A 16,333-nucleotide genomic window follows, 5' to 3' on the forward strand; every position below is an offset into this window, starting at 1 on the left:
ACTTTAAATTAGGTGCAATGGAACATAGAATTTCTGGCATTTTTTTAATCTACTGTATGTGGTTTATCCAATTGTTTTCTTGTTTGCTGCTCATTTACTATGTTCATCCCACTTATAAATTCGTGGGGGCAGGCAAGCTCCATAGATTTGAATGTAGCTGGGCTGAGTAGTTTGCTTCAAGTGTATTGTAACAGAAGAATTGTATTCTGACTCCCTCCCTTAAAGGCAGATCTTGGACATCTTTCTCTGGATATTACGTACCCCGTATGCCTCAGGATTTGCATACAAAAAATAAGATGAAGAAACAGCCCTCACAAAACTAATCAGGCATAATGACATCTCTCTGCTTTTGTAATGTGAGCTTCATCTGTTTCACAAGGCTTGGCTTGGATAGCTGATTCCAGACAAACCCTTGCTTGATGATGGTAGTTTTGTTAAACTGTAAATTCAGTTTTAATTACCATGAGTATTTTTTTAAGCTTATGCAATTTTTCAGTGTATACATCCATACAGTGTGTGTTACTTACATGTACATGTTGCTCAGTTCCCCCTCCTCTCTGCAGTCAGCTTGTTACAGAGCCCCTACACAGAATCACAGAATAGTGGAGATATGTCTTCTTTTAAAAATTCCTTAATTTTATAAAAATCTTCCTACATTTTTCTCTGGAGACATTGGAAACCCACCTGGAGGAGCTGCAGTGTCAACTGCTCTAGGTGACCCTGCCTTGGCGAGGGAGGCATTGGACTAGATGATCTCCAGAAGTCCCTGCAGCTCCATCCTCTTTTTGACATCTATCTGGAGGAGACTGAAGGCAGAGCAGAACAATACCCAGACATGCCAAATATATCAGCATTTTGCAGAGCTAGTCACAAGAGTTTCACATTGCTGTAGAGGGAGGCAAAGAAAAATTGAAATTCCCTAATGAATAAATTAAATTTTTTTTCTTTTCTTTCCTTTTTTTTCTTTTTTTTTTCCTTTTTTTCTTTTTAATTACCTCACTGTTGAGGACAGATCAGGGTATCCTATAGCATGGGCACAGGTTATTGTTGACTTAAGATAGAAATATGGACTCAAAGGTTTTAGGAGGCACTAGTCCTTACTCCAAACCTGTCTCTGACATTCACAAAGTTTGGCTGTTTGTGGTCAAGAAGGGGGAAGATTTGACTGCAGAGATAGTAATTTTGTTCATGAGGATGTCAGTCCCGAAGCATTTAAAATATCATAGGTGTTGACAGTTCCTTTGCTGTAGATCAGTTTTCAGCTTGTCCTCTGTGATTATTAGAAGCTTAACTTGGTCACAAGGTAATAAACAAAGTGTCAGTGTGTGAACCACAGGCTCCAAAGTGGTAGCAGGCTTTTTACCCAGTTCTGCAAGTCTGTATGCTGAGCCACAGATGACATTTCAACTCTGTTTCCTGGAGCTCTGCGATGGAGTTTTCTGTTTTAAATTTGGACAACTGCTGTATCTGGCTGCCAGGCAGCTAGTAGGTTCACATGGCTGATTCATTTTGAGCTGGGGTTTTCTGAGACACAGGGCTGACTTCTCTGTACTCTTTATTTGAACTAAATGCAGCCTGAGCCTTTCCTTTTGCACATGACAGTTGTTATAACTAGCTTGCTTGAAAAATGTGAAACCTTTTTTCCAAAGTATCTAAAAGGAGAGCAAGATCTATCCCAGCTTAACTTTCTGATATTTGGCACTGGATTTAGGTTCTTTGCAAAGCTCACCATTCTCAAAGCAGCATGGATTGTAAGGATACAGGGATGTCCTCAGCCATCACAGTTATTGATATTAATAAAATTCCAAGGCAAGTAAAATTCACTGCACAAATGAAGTGTCATACTTTTTGTTCTGTGGTTGTACTGTGCCTACCATAGTACATAAGCATCATATCCTTTACTGGAGATGGTAGTTGTTGCAGCAGGAAGGGTCCCATTCAAAATTTCTTTCAAGTCCTCTGAGGGATGACATAAGGGAGAGGCAAATGCATTAATTAAGTGGGCTGCTTCACACATGGGTTCCCTGTAGATACACATCCTCAAGAAATTTCTAGTGATTATTTTTACCCTGATCTTAATTGATTGCTTATTATTTAAGTCATTTTTCTTTAAAAGAAACCACAACTGAAAGTTGTTTAAATTAATGCACCTTAAATTACAGAAGCAAATGTTATGTCAAAATAGTTACGTTTAGATAGAGCTGCCTGGAGTGTAACTAAAACAATCAAAAATATGCTCTCTCTGTAGTCTCATGCTTAGAAAAATCTGATTCAAGCAGGCCCAGATTTGGCAGAACTTGGTTTTGAACTTTTCTTTTTACTTCATAAAAGGGTCAAGAGATTTATTTTTTTCCTTGTTGATAGGCAATGCAACTCAAGCGTTTTGTCCATATGCTAAAGTATATATTTTTGTGCACTGGTTAGCTATTTTTTATCTTTTCCCTAAGTTTTATAAAAAATATCTGTGGAATTGCTCTGAATATCTCCTTAATTGTGAAGCCATTATGCCACTATAGTTAAATAATGAGTGGAAGCCACAGTGTACCTTCCTTCACTTGCATTAAGCTTACCTAAATTCAAAAAAAGCTTTTCATGCCAAAATTAGACTTAGGGACACTAAGTCTAACTAATTGACACATCTAATAGGACTCACAGAAATAAAATTACTCAGGCAGATTTTGATTCTGGCATACATGACTTCTGCCTAGTTGCAAACATTTAATCTGCATTTATTTGCAGTGTAGATGGATTAATTTCTTTGGCATGCAGTTCCTGCTAGCACTGTTCACACTGTTTTCTCACATGACTGTCTTCTTGCTAGCTTGATAATTTTCCTGCTGGGCAGGATGGGAATTCATGCCTTAGATCCTGTCTGTGTAGACAAGGCAAACTGCTTTAATGACACTGGTAAAATTAAACTAATTGATCTCCTGCACATTCCAAAGTCATAAAAAAGCCTATATTTATAACAGTAGCTCTTTTTAGGTTGGGAATACTCTATGCCAGTTTTTCCTGGTGTACTTTATGAGTGTTGCAGTTCAAACAATGCGAAAATATCTTGCTGGCCAGGACATGGATAATATATTCCATCATGATTTTGTGAGAGCTGGAGTTATCTGAAAAGCTGTAGCCCTTGGTTACTCTCCAGCAGCATTGGCTGGAGGGACACCTGCCTCATATGCTTTCAGCTGGGCCTCTAAAACATCTCATGGGAAAGGTCCCTACTTCCCTGCAGTGAAAATTGTCTGGATTTACTCACGTCTCATCCAGCAGCAATCCAAAGTGGACTTTGCCCAAAAGTGTAGGACAGGAAATTTTGCGGGGCCTGCCTGTTAAATGATCTGTAGCAATAATAAACTAGTATGGCTTTTAGTTTCTCGACCCAGTCTAGCTATGTGTGCAAGTGGATATTTGACAGCTTACTGAGTTATTCTGCAAACTCAGTGGATACGGGGAGATATCTGGAAGTAATTTTCCACACTAAAAAAAAATGTAATTGAAAAGGCCATGTCCCATTGATTCATTCTAAATATCCCTGAAAGAGTACACGACCTGTTACTACTTGATAACTACATTTGCCCAGAAAACACTACTTCAGTAATAAGAAGTCAGCAATCTGTGAAGTGCTAAATATGTATCTAACTCTAAAGTCTGCCCTTGTTAACTACAATAAAACCTGAAAGGTGGCTCATAGTTGTCATGCACAGGACAAGATGTGGTCACTCTAAGTTATAGCACTCATTTTGTATTCTTCTAGGCTTTCAAACTAATGGCAGTCCTTAGGGCTTAAGATTTTGGAATTCAAAGCTCAACGTAACATAGGTATGTGTAATATAGGTATCCCTAATACAAGTATGTGCAAAATACAAAGAATTATGCAAGAACTCTTTGTCTTGCTTTATAATGTGTAATTTATTTGTGACTGAAAATATGTAGTGCTTGTCTTTTGACATGCCTATTATGTTCTATCTGGTGGTATTAGCTGATTTGATTGCACTACCCTAACATTTAGATTTTTGCAACTTTGACCACCATAGCATCCTTTCATGACTGGGACAGATGTCTGGTGGTGACTTACATAGAACTCTGTGGTGCTTTACATTAGATTACACAGTGGCTTGATGAATAAGGGAATATGGTATTCAAATCATTTTTTTCTTAAATCTTTCATGGGGCAAATTATGCACAGATTGTACTTACATTGTCTTTGATATTAAGAAGGTTGGGTTTATATTGGTGAGACCAAACCTGATCCAGAAAGCCTGTTGCTTAACATGTTACATAAATTAGAATGAGTTTTATTATTGAAAGGTAACATTTGTAGTCTAATAATATGTATTGCAAATATGTCAAAAAAGCAACAACAATAATATCAAAACTGAAGCTGGTAGAAATGGCCAAATATTGACCTAAACACAAAACTGAGAAGAGCTAGAAATATGTCAGTTAAAGGAAAAACAACCATCATTGTATGCAAATCTAATTTGTAAGTCTTCATGAAAACTGTGTCCCATAGAAATATACTGGAGTTCTTTATGTGTGGTGTGGATGTGATTTAAATGACTTGCATTGAAAGTATCTTAAATTACTTCCTGCATATTCTTTCAAAGATACAGCAGTAGCTGAGCTTTTGATACTTCTCACTTGCATTAGACCGGGGGGTTATTTATTTATTTATATTTTAGTAATTCAGGTATCATTCAGATACGTTTTCATTCTATCATAGAGTTCTGCTGGAAAATTAAAAAAATAGGCTTCGGAAAAAAAAAATCCCATTTGCGTATTTAAAGAGAGTTATCAAGAGAAAAACAAATCTGTTAGTTCTTCCTTTCACTGAATACATAAAGGTTGAAAATTCCCGAGTCACTCTTGTATCTCATTAAATGGGATGGTGGAAGTTGTGTGCGCCATCAACATCTCTTTGAATATAGTGTTGTTAAATAAAAGGACAAAATTGTTTCCTCATTGAGAATTTTAGCTGACTACCTCTGCAGAAATGTTGTGGTTTTTTAATGCAGCATTTTTTCTTATTTGTAATTCTTGTGTAAACAAACAGATGGGAACATTCTGCTGTAAAGCTTTAGGTTTATTTAGGGAAGGGGTAAATGGTGAGGTTGTATGCTCGTTGATACTTCCAACATAAGTGTATCAATTCATAATTCACTCTGAATATAGCTCAGGTTCCCACTCTTCTGGTCCTGAGTTCTTAGGAACAAACATCCATGCATGTACTATGATTTCTTCATTTGATCCAGGGAAAGTTTTTGCGTAGGTGCTGTAGAACCAGGTAGGTGATTGCTTTCCTTCCCAGCCTACAGAGCTATGGTTTTATATTTAAAAGAAAGTAGAAAATGAGTAAGCAAGTAATTGAAGATGGGAGAAAGACATTGCTGTCCCTGGTATTATCTTGGAAGACAGATTGTTCCTTTTTCTGCAGAAAAAAATATGACCGCTTTTGAAAGAGTTCATTTTAGAATGACATCATTTAAATTGGAGTCTTCAGATGTTCCGAAGTTATTCTATCATCAGTTCTTTTACACTTCTGATTCTTCCCTGGAAACTTCTGGTATGTTTTAGTCGTGCCAACCTACAGAAGTGAGGCATTCAGAATAAGGTTTCCCCTGAGCTGCTTTGGGATTGGGCAGCTATTAATGGGTCTAGCACCTACTCAGGACAAATTAGCATGATTTGTCAACTGATTTACATGGCTGCACATAGCACTGGTGCAAGATCTGTGATATGCTGTCAATATCTGTCAAGACAGAAATAAGTTTGTATGTTAATGGCCTAGGAATACAGGGAAATAAATGGTTTATGTGCTTCGGCATATTCACATGGAAGATACCGTTGTTAGGAATAATATAAGGAAAGAGCAGTACTTATTCCATTAGCAGCTACGGACAGTACACCATTACTGTGATTAGGCATCTCGATGTGCGGACATGTTCTTACGACTTAAATCTGTACATCCCTTAGAGAGTGCCAGAAGTAAGACAGTGAAACCATTTAGGACAGAGAAGAAAGCTCTACACAGCTAGGACTGCATGAGAATGCTAGGTTGTCTGAAATAATTACTGCACTGGGATTTAGCCATAATAGCTGTCATCTTGTGAAACATGCCACGTGATTTTTTTATATTTTTTCTTTTCATTTTGGGTTTATATCTTGTCCAAAAGCATGAATATTTGTTTCCACAGTATCCTATTATGCTGGTTAACAAATTCCTGATTCTTTTGGTATGTTAACATCTACGGCATAAGAACATAAGCGGTTAAATACTGCTCAGATGCTGAAGCTGAAAGATACATAGTTATTACTCAGCCTAGTGGAAAAAATAAAAAATTATCTGAAAAATTTGACATAACTAATCTGTTCCATTTGTATTTCTTACTCTTTGCTATTTATAAAGAAAAAAATACCATAAATTTTGTACTAAACAGATGAAACAAATATGCCTGAAGAACTGTGTTCTGTTTATTTAATAAATTATGTTGTAGGTGGGGGTGTTTGCATACCTCTGAATTATTCACTAAAGCATTTTAGATAATTTAGCTTTGTATCTCATTCCATACCCACTCTCAATAAGTTAATATTTCAACCACAAACATTCATCATGTTAAGAAAAAGAGGATTTTAGGGGGAGGGAGAAAGGAGGAAGGAAACAAAGTGTCTGACATTCCTTTTGAATTTGAAGAATAATTGAAGTTAATGTATTGTCTCTCATGTACCAGAATTGTCTTGTGGATCCTCAGCTATTATCAGCTCCAGTTATTTGACTTAACAGAGCTGAAGATCAAGCCCTAGTTATCCTGGGATCCAGAAACTTTTAAAACAAACAGCTAAAAATAGCTGGGTTTATAGGCTTGACTCAGAGGAAAAGTAACAAGTGATGGAGACATCGCTTTTCTGGTTGAACATAGAACTAGTAGTAATCATAAGAGACAAAATAAGTTATCCATACTAAATATGATGAAATTTCTCATGCTCTCACTGTATTTTGTTCCTATAAAATTGGAGAGGTAGAATAGGAAATTTGAGATGTAGAAGGAAAGAACTATTCAAGCAACAGTAGGTCAGCATTTTTATAAAAAAGTATTAAAGAAGTATCCTGCTTTTATTTAACACTGTAAATACTAGTGAAATGAGTACTAGTATTTTAATTGCTGGAGTAAGGTAGATGGGCACTCTCTCTGCTTGCCTGGTATTTATCCAAGTGTACCCTACCTGTGCTATAACGTGGGAGCCCAGAGTGTATGTTCAACACTATGTTGAAGTTCTCCTTACAAAAGGCATTGTAAAGCTGGTGCTGTAGGATTGTCTGTTTACTGGTGCTTGCTGTGGTTCCCAACAGCTTTCCCAAGGAAATGTACCTCATGACACAGCTAAGTATCAAGTGGTATTCCACAAGTCATGTACTTTGAGGCTAAAATGAAGGTAGTTTCAAATGCATAAAAGAACTGGCTTAGATATTCATGGTGGGTTGGGGGACGAATGGATGGATGTTCAGGTGGACATTTGTGTGTCTGCCAGACTCAGCCTCTCAGTTTTAAGAGAGGAATATTTGGTTCGGAATGTTTGAAAATTGCAGGAAGGAAAGTTTTCTCCTCCCAGAAGCTGAAGTCTGCTGGGCTTGTGATGTTTTTGAAGCAGTTTTGTACTGAGTTTAAATGTATTGATGTGGAAGATGAAAGTTTGCGTTGGGGAAATAGCCATGAAGTGCTTTTGTCCATCATTCAGAAGAAAGTGGAAAAAACAGGAAACAAACAAAAATGCAGTTTGAAAAAAAAAGGAGATTTGGGAAAATACAACTCAGTAAGCCTTTGTCTTCCCGCCCTAGACTTCTACCACCCTTCTACAATACCTACTGCTTAGATATTTCCATATAAAATCTAAGATTCTGATCTCCTCTTGATTCCCTATTGCAAATAACGAGCGTATGATTGTTTTGCTTGAACACTCGTTCTCCTAAGCTGGAAATGTACATTCAGTAGGTTGTGCATGCCATCTTCAGCCATCTTTGTCTACTTTAAAGCTGCAGCAGGCATCTTAATGTATAATTTTTGCTTTCTACTATTTCTAATCTTTTATGTGACTACGAACTATTGACTAGCTAAAACCGACCTATGATACATCTAAAGATAAAATAGGTGAGAAAGTGGAATCTCACATTTCTACCACTTTATGGTCTGGCAGACTCAACAGAAGAAAAAGTAGTAAAACCCATGCTTTTGTCACTGAGGTGGGTGGGTCAGACCCTGAGCACACTGCGGAAGCAGACTAATGGAAGAAATCTGTACTGATCTTTACCAGTTTTCTGGTAGTAAATGCACTTTTAAAGTCTCAGTCAGCTGGGTCTTGCAGAATAGAAATGCCATTGCAAAGCAGCTGGGGAAATCTTTTTGTGTCAGAATGATGAGTAGAGCAGGAGACATTGCAAAGGTGATATTGATAAAAGAGCATAGCAGAAGAGAGGCATTTTTTGATGGAGACATAGTCTCCTTTGAATTTCCGAGCAGCTTCTGTGCTGAAGCCAGGCAAATATTCATGTCTAAACCATGAACTACGTAAAACTTGTTCGAACATACATTTAGTTCCATCCAATCAGAAGAATACCTGGGTTAATTAATATTATGAACAAATGTATTTTTTCATGTAGTGTGTGAAACTGAATATTTGAAATATTTAGGTGCATGTGAAAGCTAACAAACTCTGGTTATATTTGGTATGTTCAGTCGTTAATTCTGTAGTTGAAATTCATAGATGTACCTGAATTCCACAAGGTGAATACATTTAATTTCATAAAGTTCTCTCTGGGGCCCTTTGTCTTCAGCAGTCCAGAAAATCCAGTAAACTTAATATAGCTATTTAGTCTGGTAGTTTTCTCCTTCATTTTGGACTTTATTTGAAATAGGTGCATAGCAGTTGTATAAATAGGTGGTTTGGTGCCTGTTTGCTCAAATATCTGCATTTTTATGTACTTTTAATCTGCAGTACCACCAGGGAGTCTATCTGCCATGAAAGATAGACTGGAGATCTGCACTTCTGAAGCATTCAGCCTTTGGGAAATTCCATTCCATAGCTATGGAAGTGAATTACTGACATGACAACCTCATAGGGTTTAAAGTTCTTTCAGGCATGGGCTATTTCCTTGTTAAGAGCTTTCTGTTGCTGGACTTTTTTGACAGAGCATGCTAACACAGTGCTCATCACTGAGGAGCTGATAGCTTATGTAAAGATCCTAGTTGAGTGATCTTACCATCTTTTTGCAGAATCACGTAAACCCAGCGATGGATTTCACGCAGACCCCTCCAGGAATGCTGGCCCTTGACAACATGCTGTACTTTGCTAAACATCACCAGGATGCTTACATACGGGTAAGGCTTCTTGTTGTTGAGATCTTTGTGGTTGCCTGTTCACAGTGAATAGGCACCAGTTCACAGTGACTATGTACTGTTTACAGTTGGCTTTGAAGAGGAGGCTCAAAATCCTGATGTTATTAACAACAAACTCCAGGAAGGTGAACCACATGACACTGAAACATGGCATAAGTCTCTAAAAGCTTTGGGAGAAAGCTATACATCTAGACTGTCATTGCTGAGTCAAATGTTACAGATATGACTTTTTGCAAATGCTACTTTTTGCTTAGGCCTGCAAAGAGAAGGGAAATGAACTTGTGCCTTTGTCAGATCCATAATGGATAATGATAAGCTCAGAACTTAGTAATTGTATAGTATTCTCTGACCTGCTCGGAGTCTGCTAAAAACTTTCAGGGTTGTTTGTGGAAAGAAGGTTTTGACCAGGTAATGCCTTGATAGGCGAATGAGTTGGCAGTGTCCTCAGAGTTAAGATGTTTCCACTAAAACTACTGCTGTAGGTGAGGTCATGCTTAGAGTACAATAAGTACAAGGTATCATGAGTCACTTACATAACCCATTCCTGGCCCCTGCCTACTGCACTTCCTACGTTTGTTATTTCAAAGGTAGTTAGAGCAAGTTATGTTGCATCCTTTCAAGAAGAGGCATACAGCTGAATAATACATGCCTCTGAAGAAAACAACTTTTCCTGAATTTTATTGAAATCAAGTATTTGCCAAGCATAAACCAGGCAAACACAGATGAGAGTAGAGAATAGTCCAGAAAGTCAGTGACTGGAAATCATAGGGATGGTTTAACTCCCCCCAAAAAAGTGCACATGCAGTCCTGCTTAAAGAAGTTTGTGTATAGCAAGGAGACAGTAAACACACCTATCATTTCCACTAAAAGTTACAACTCGGCTTTTAATATGCATTATCATCTGGTTTTTGTTCAAAGCAGATTGGTGTCAAAGTTCTAATAGGTTTGTAAAGGGCCTGCCAATATCCGTGGACATAATAGTAGACCACGAGATTGTAGGATTTGCTCTTTAAATAGATATTTCTCCTCAGTCTGAATCTACCAGTAACTCTTAAAAAGACACTGTGGTAGTATGCAATAAGCCCTTGAGGGGCTATTTCACATACTGGAAAAAGAGCATGTTTTTTGGTTAAACTATGCTAAATAGTGATTTGTTTATTAAAAAAAGAATTGGTTACTGTTTCTCATTAAAATTTGGTAAGATCTGGACTGTGCTACTTCATAGGCTTCTTTTGAAAATTCTAAGTTTAGAGAATATACTTAGTAGAGGTAGCCAGTGCTTCCAAATGAGACAGTCATGTTTTAAAGAACCTGAAAAAAATTAAAGAGGACAGAAATTCTATTGAAATAGAGCTTTCTCTGACAACTCCCAATTTTTTCTAATTTTTCATTTTCATGTTGCAAATGCTGTCTTAAAAATTGGATTCAGTGAAGCATGTAATTAGCCACTCTTTAGAAAGGACTTTTATTGCTGGCTCAGCTCTGTTTCTATAACGCAGTACTTTAGCTGCTACATTACTGAGAACTTCTGTTGTTTTGAGATGCCTGTTTTTATTCTTGCATGGTTCCTGTTAGGAGAGTGCCTGAGTGCCTCATGTATTTCCTATCTGAGAAAGAGTACACATACACTAGAAGTGCCTTACAGAATCACTCTCAGATTCAATTGCTCGCCTGAAGCTGCTTTAGCCTATCCACCACTCCTCAGGAGTTCTACTTAGTGTTTATACTTGCATTGCTTGTGTGATATGAACATCTCTGAGGTGAGCAGTGTTGTGCAACTCCTACAGTGTTGATAGTCTTTGATTGCAAAAGTCACCTACTTTCTATCTTATCATCTCCTTGACTTACCAGCTGATGTACAGTTGTTTCCTGTGGCCCCTGACATGCCTGTTTCTTTTTTGAGTTCCTTATTTTACGTCTAACATTACCTTTCCTTCATGGCCTTTGGCTCCCAAAGCTCCCACAGCATCAGTTTGCTCTGTTTGTACAGCCTGTTGACCTAACTTATTTTTTTAGATATATTTCTGTTCCTGTGTCCTAAGAAAGTTCTCCTGTGGTCAAGCCAGAAGTTCCTCAAGAAATTGTTAGCTATAAGTATACTTGCATACTGAGAAACTTGTTTGGCACAAGCTCTTCTCTTTTTTTCATTGTTGATATTAGGAAATATTTTGGTTCCTAGGAGGAGAGATTAGTTTCAACTAAATTGCTCTTTGCAATACAGTTGACTCCTGTGCCATAGGTTAATTCCTGAGCCCCCAAAATGAGCTAATATCTCTTCTATGCAGTAATTAGAAGTTGAGTCTGAAACCCAGAGTTGGTTTGAAATGAACTTGGAATATATGAAGTTTTCCCTGACAAAATGTGATGTATTAAGCAGAGACACCATCAGAAAGTCATACTGAGTGTATTGGCAGTGCTGCATTTTAATGGGTAGTGCAATTACCTGCAGTCTGGCCTGCCACTTTCTTAGGATGCCCCAGCTGCGTGACCTTAGTTATGTTATCTTCTTGTATTAATGAAAAGCAGAAGTTAGAAGAGAATACAGTCAATAAGTAATCTCTTCCCTTTTCATACCTTGTTCTGCCTCCTGTAAATGATTCTGCTTAGGAGTAATTTGCATAATAAATGGAATAGTTAGGTGGTAAGAATGTCTGAAACTGAAGTACCCTTTTGGGGACTGGCAAAGGGGCTTCAAAGACCAGTAGAAGAGTAATGTACTTTAGTAAACTAAAGCAGGAACAGTAAATATAATTGCAATTTTTTGAAGAATATGGGTGTGAAGGCACTGGAGCAGATGGGTAACTCTGCATCTTGAAAGCAAAAGACATCTCAGGGTGAAAATATGGGTGTCACGCAGTGAAGGAGGAAACAAAAATAATCACATTTTTTTCTTCTGTCTTATTCTTTTTTAGCTACTTACCCACAATCCACTAGTCTCATTCACCTTTTTCCTGTTGCATACTTATTCCTGCAATTGCAGAAATATTTCTTTACGTGCTTGTCTTCCTTCAGATAAACACGGTGTTTATGTAGACTTTGAGTTAACTGATTTTGAATCTCAGGGTTTTGTTTGCTATTCAGTATGACTGGAGCCTCCAGCAGAAAAGTTGTTTAGCAAACAGGAAAAAAAACAAACATGTTTTCTTTGACTGTGTGGTGTAGTTAGTTATCATTTGGATTTTTAAAGAAGCTTCTTATTGAATTATTTTCCTGTTGAATTATCTTTTCTTGCTCTTTTTTAATTAATTGTCTGGTGCTACCACTAACTGATATGCATTGACTTTTTTCATATTCCACTTCAATAATCAGTCACTATCATCAGAGGCTTGACTTTTGGAAGGTGATGACATAGTATTTGGAATGCATTGATGGAAGTAATGTTCAATTTCTGAAAGAAATTTAAAAATTTTCCACAGGAAATAATTGGCAGCTTCCCAAGCTTCATAATTACAGGACAGTCAGTGTGTATAAATAAAGTTAACAGTGGAGAAAATGATTGGAATAAAGCTTTGTGACAGATAAATTTTTTTGGTTCCTTTATAGCAGGTAAGTCATGTGTCCCCCCGGTTTCAATTTGCTTCCAAAACTACTTCAGCTTTATGTTCTACTAATTTTAAAAATAAAATTATAAGTTAACCTTAAGGCAGATTTTATTCAGTACCAATATCTTGAAATTTTTCTTTCTGGTAACTTGTACCTCTTGGTGTGCTCTTGAAACTCTTCTGAGTGTATAGAGTGTCTGAGGAAAAACCTTTCAGTGGAAATATTATTATGCCACCACTGCTATTACTATTTTAATTTATCGGTTCTTTGTCTTTGATTTGCTCAAGAATTTGTGGTGCAAGACTGTTCAGACCCATTTTGTTTTCAAGATACAAAGAGAAGAGAGGTATAAATATATGAAACTGAAATATTTTGTATGCAGACATGCTTGTATTCATTTTCCTTTGTTTTTTGTACACATGCACTTCAGTGATTGCTAATATTGATGTAAAATAATGGTGCATACTTAATTTGGTGTGAAATATAAGCTAAAGAAACCAAACTGAGCACTTCTTTTATTTGTAACCCAAAAAGTGAAAACTGGTAGTTGTTGTCATGTGTTTAAATAGGCCATGTTTGTGCCTGGGATTGCCTCTCTAGAAACACTAGCTTTGCAATTTTGATAAGTTGACTCCTGTATGTGCAGTTAGTGTTCATTCAGGCATTCTTTATAGCAGGCAGCAAAATCAAAGCTACCACTCCAGTTGGGAGTGTACTGCCATTCATCTTTGCTAACTTAACAGTGTTTCCGGGCAGAAAGAGCAGATGGCATTGGGTAAACTGGTTCTACAGCAACTAAACCTTAGCTTCTAATGTACTGCCCTTGAAATATTCCCTTATTTTACATTTTCCTCACAAACATCTAACTATAGTGATAACCGCTGGTATATCTAGGAGGGAGTGTAGGATCTTGCTTAGAGATTATTGAATTTCACAGTAGGTCAGATGAGTCACAAAGAAGTCCTTTACGATGTTGTCTCTCATGGGATCCACATTTTTCATTCTAATGAATTTGCTTTTGGTGACTGACAAGTTGGTGACTTGTCTATATTTTTCTTCTGTGTTTCTGACCAGCTATATTCTAGCAGGACTCACTGCTTCTTTGGGGTGAGATTCTGCCTTGAGAAGACACATACTGTGGCTTGTCCTTTTCTTTAAGCACAAGGGATTGATGCTCCAGGCAGAAAATGCAAATAAAGTTAGCAGTTCTGGGTCTGAGCATTGGCTTGCCACCTATTTTGGGTTCTGCCCAGCCAGCTGCCGAAGTTTATGTCCAGTTTCTTTGCCATTAGGTTAGTAGGCTCTTCATCTGTGTAGGAAAAAGTTAAGTGTTCCTTAGAAAAAATATTATTTCACTGTAGCTTGAAATTCACATCTCATCTATAGAAGAGAACATTTATCCCTCTTCCCACTGGTTTTATCTATTTAATTCAAATATTTGCCAAATATTACATGTAAAATTTTTGGTATAAAATGTTTTCACCAGAGTGGGAAAGCAGGGTTGAAATCTGTGCTGAAAAGTTTGACTTACTAATCCCTTGGTATGTTTTATAACAGATCCAATGCTACTACATTTTTGTGAGTGGTGTGTAAGTGGTGCGCCCCTAAGTTTTCCATTCTTGTATTTCAAACAAATTTTAAAAGTTAGTAAAATCGAAACAACATTTGGACCTTGGTTGCACCAAGAATTACCTTGATTACCTGAAAATTAGAAGGTGGTTTATGGTCAGCAGTAAAAAAATCCCCTTTCCCCTACCTTTGTTGAGCTGGTATATTGGTTATTCACTCAGTTGCAATGCAGGCACAATTCTTCCACGGCAGCTAATTGAGTTGCTACTTCTGGGGAGGTTGAGGAGGGAATTCTTTTGCTTTTGAAGCTTTCAGAAATCACAGTGAAGGAGCAGGTGCTGTTTCTCAGTGCCGGTGATGCAGGCAGGAAAATTGGTGGCATCCTGCAGAGACCTTTCAGAACTTAAATGGGTTGAGTCACAATCAGACTGTCTGCCGTATACTTTCTAACCCATGAAGTTGTTGTATAGGAGGCTGCCTACACATCCTTCCGCCAATTCACAAAGTCTGCTCATGCCTACTCGTTCTAGCCTGATCGGATATGAGGAAAGAATCCAACATATAATTTCAGTATTTTCTGAAATAAAATTGGGCTTGATTTCTGCCATGCCTTCCCCCCGCCCAGAAATGATAGGAAAAGGGATGTAATTTGTTTCTGTTCCGCAGAAGGCAGAGAGAAAAGTGAGCTTTGTCACAAGAGTATTTCTGGTGAGTCTCATGAAGGAATGCAGTTTTCCACATGAGACCTGATTGCCTAAGCACAGTGGTTCCCAGCCTGTTAATGTGTTCTTGTTTCCTCTTTTCTCTGCCAGGCTCTTCCACTCAAATATCCAAGTGCTTTTCTGCCTGCCTTTTGTTTCTGCCCAAATATACGTAATTTATGTGTTTTACATGACAACGCCGAGGGCCTCCATCACTGATGGCAGAATTGAGATGGGTCTCTCTACAGTAAAAAGGCAAAATCCTGGAGTGGCTGGTTGCAGCATAAACACAGAGTTGAGTTAGTACTGAGTGAGAAGGAGAACTATGAGGGAGTCATGGCACTCTCTGCACAGCCCTATGTGGTATGTGCAGCGGGATATGTATGATAATCTTACAGTCCTGGATGTGTTCAGATCACTTCTCACGATTCACAGCACACCTAAACCTTCCCATGTATATGGAAGCTGCTGTCTAAATGAGGTCCTGATCCAAAGGAGATGTATTTGCTATATTCTGCAAATACTGCAGTTTCATGCCTTCCACCTCTGTCCCAGGTGAGCAAGGAGAGAATTGCAGGAAAAGCATTGCCCTCTTACATTTATGTGGGACATTAGGAGGGAGAAGGAATACCTGGCTGGTAGTTTTCAAGCTGGACCAGATCAACACCAAATCACTGTCACATACCTGTACCTGTGGAAAGTGAAGAGCACATCCTGGTGCTGCTTCTGAAGATAACACATCAACTGGACCTTCTCATCTTGGGTCTTACCACTATGCTTTACAATTATTTGGTTGATTCTGTGTGGAGTGGCAAAGAAAGGAGGAAGATATATATTATTTCAAGACAAACCACTACCTATTTATCTTTTAATGGAAAATTAAAAAGAAAAAAAAAAAAAGTCATGCTTTCATGCTAAGGTGTTTGCATCAGAAAAAAAATTATTGCTAGATGAGCATCTGTGGAACTGTCTAAATTTAGCTTGTGATAGTTTGAGGATAGATTTATTTGAAAAGTAAAACCACATCATAATTTTACAGAAGAGAACCAACTTTTGTCTCTTATAGAAGTGTTTTATGGCTGCAGAGTCAATCACTGGCTATAATGTTACCGTGATGGTTCGAATTCA

The 16,333-nt window shown here is 37.7% G+C and overlaps 1 protein-coding gene across 2 annotated transcripts in view; it reads left to right on the forward strand.

Moving 5' to 3' along the window:
- ELMO1 (engulfment and cell motility 1) overlaps positions 1-16,333 on the forward strand; it is a 311,383-nt gene that overhangs the window by 136,814 nt on the left and 158,236 nt on the right. For both annotated transcript variants that reach the window (XM_027891987.1, XM_027891995.1), the window contains exon 15: positions 9,270-9,374. In XM_027891987.1, the coding sequence (XP_027747788.1) occupies positions 9,270-9,374 (105 nt within the window). The remainder of the gene's footprint in view (positions 1-9,269; positions 9,375-16,333) is intronic.

Source organism: Empidonax traillii, unplaced genomic scaffold, assembly GCF_003031625.1.
Source record: "Empidonax traillii isolate 1590-97213 ecotype Southwest subspecies unplaced genomic scaffold, ASM303162v1 scaffold14:size4059594, whole genome shotgun sequence".
Taxonomy (NCBI): domain Eukaryota; kingdom Metazoa; phylum Chordata; class Aves; order Passeriformes; family Tyrannidae; genus Empidonax; species Empidonax traillii.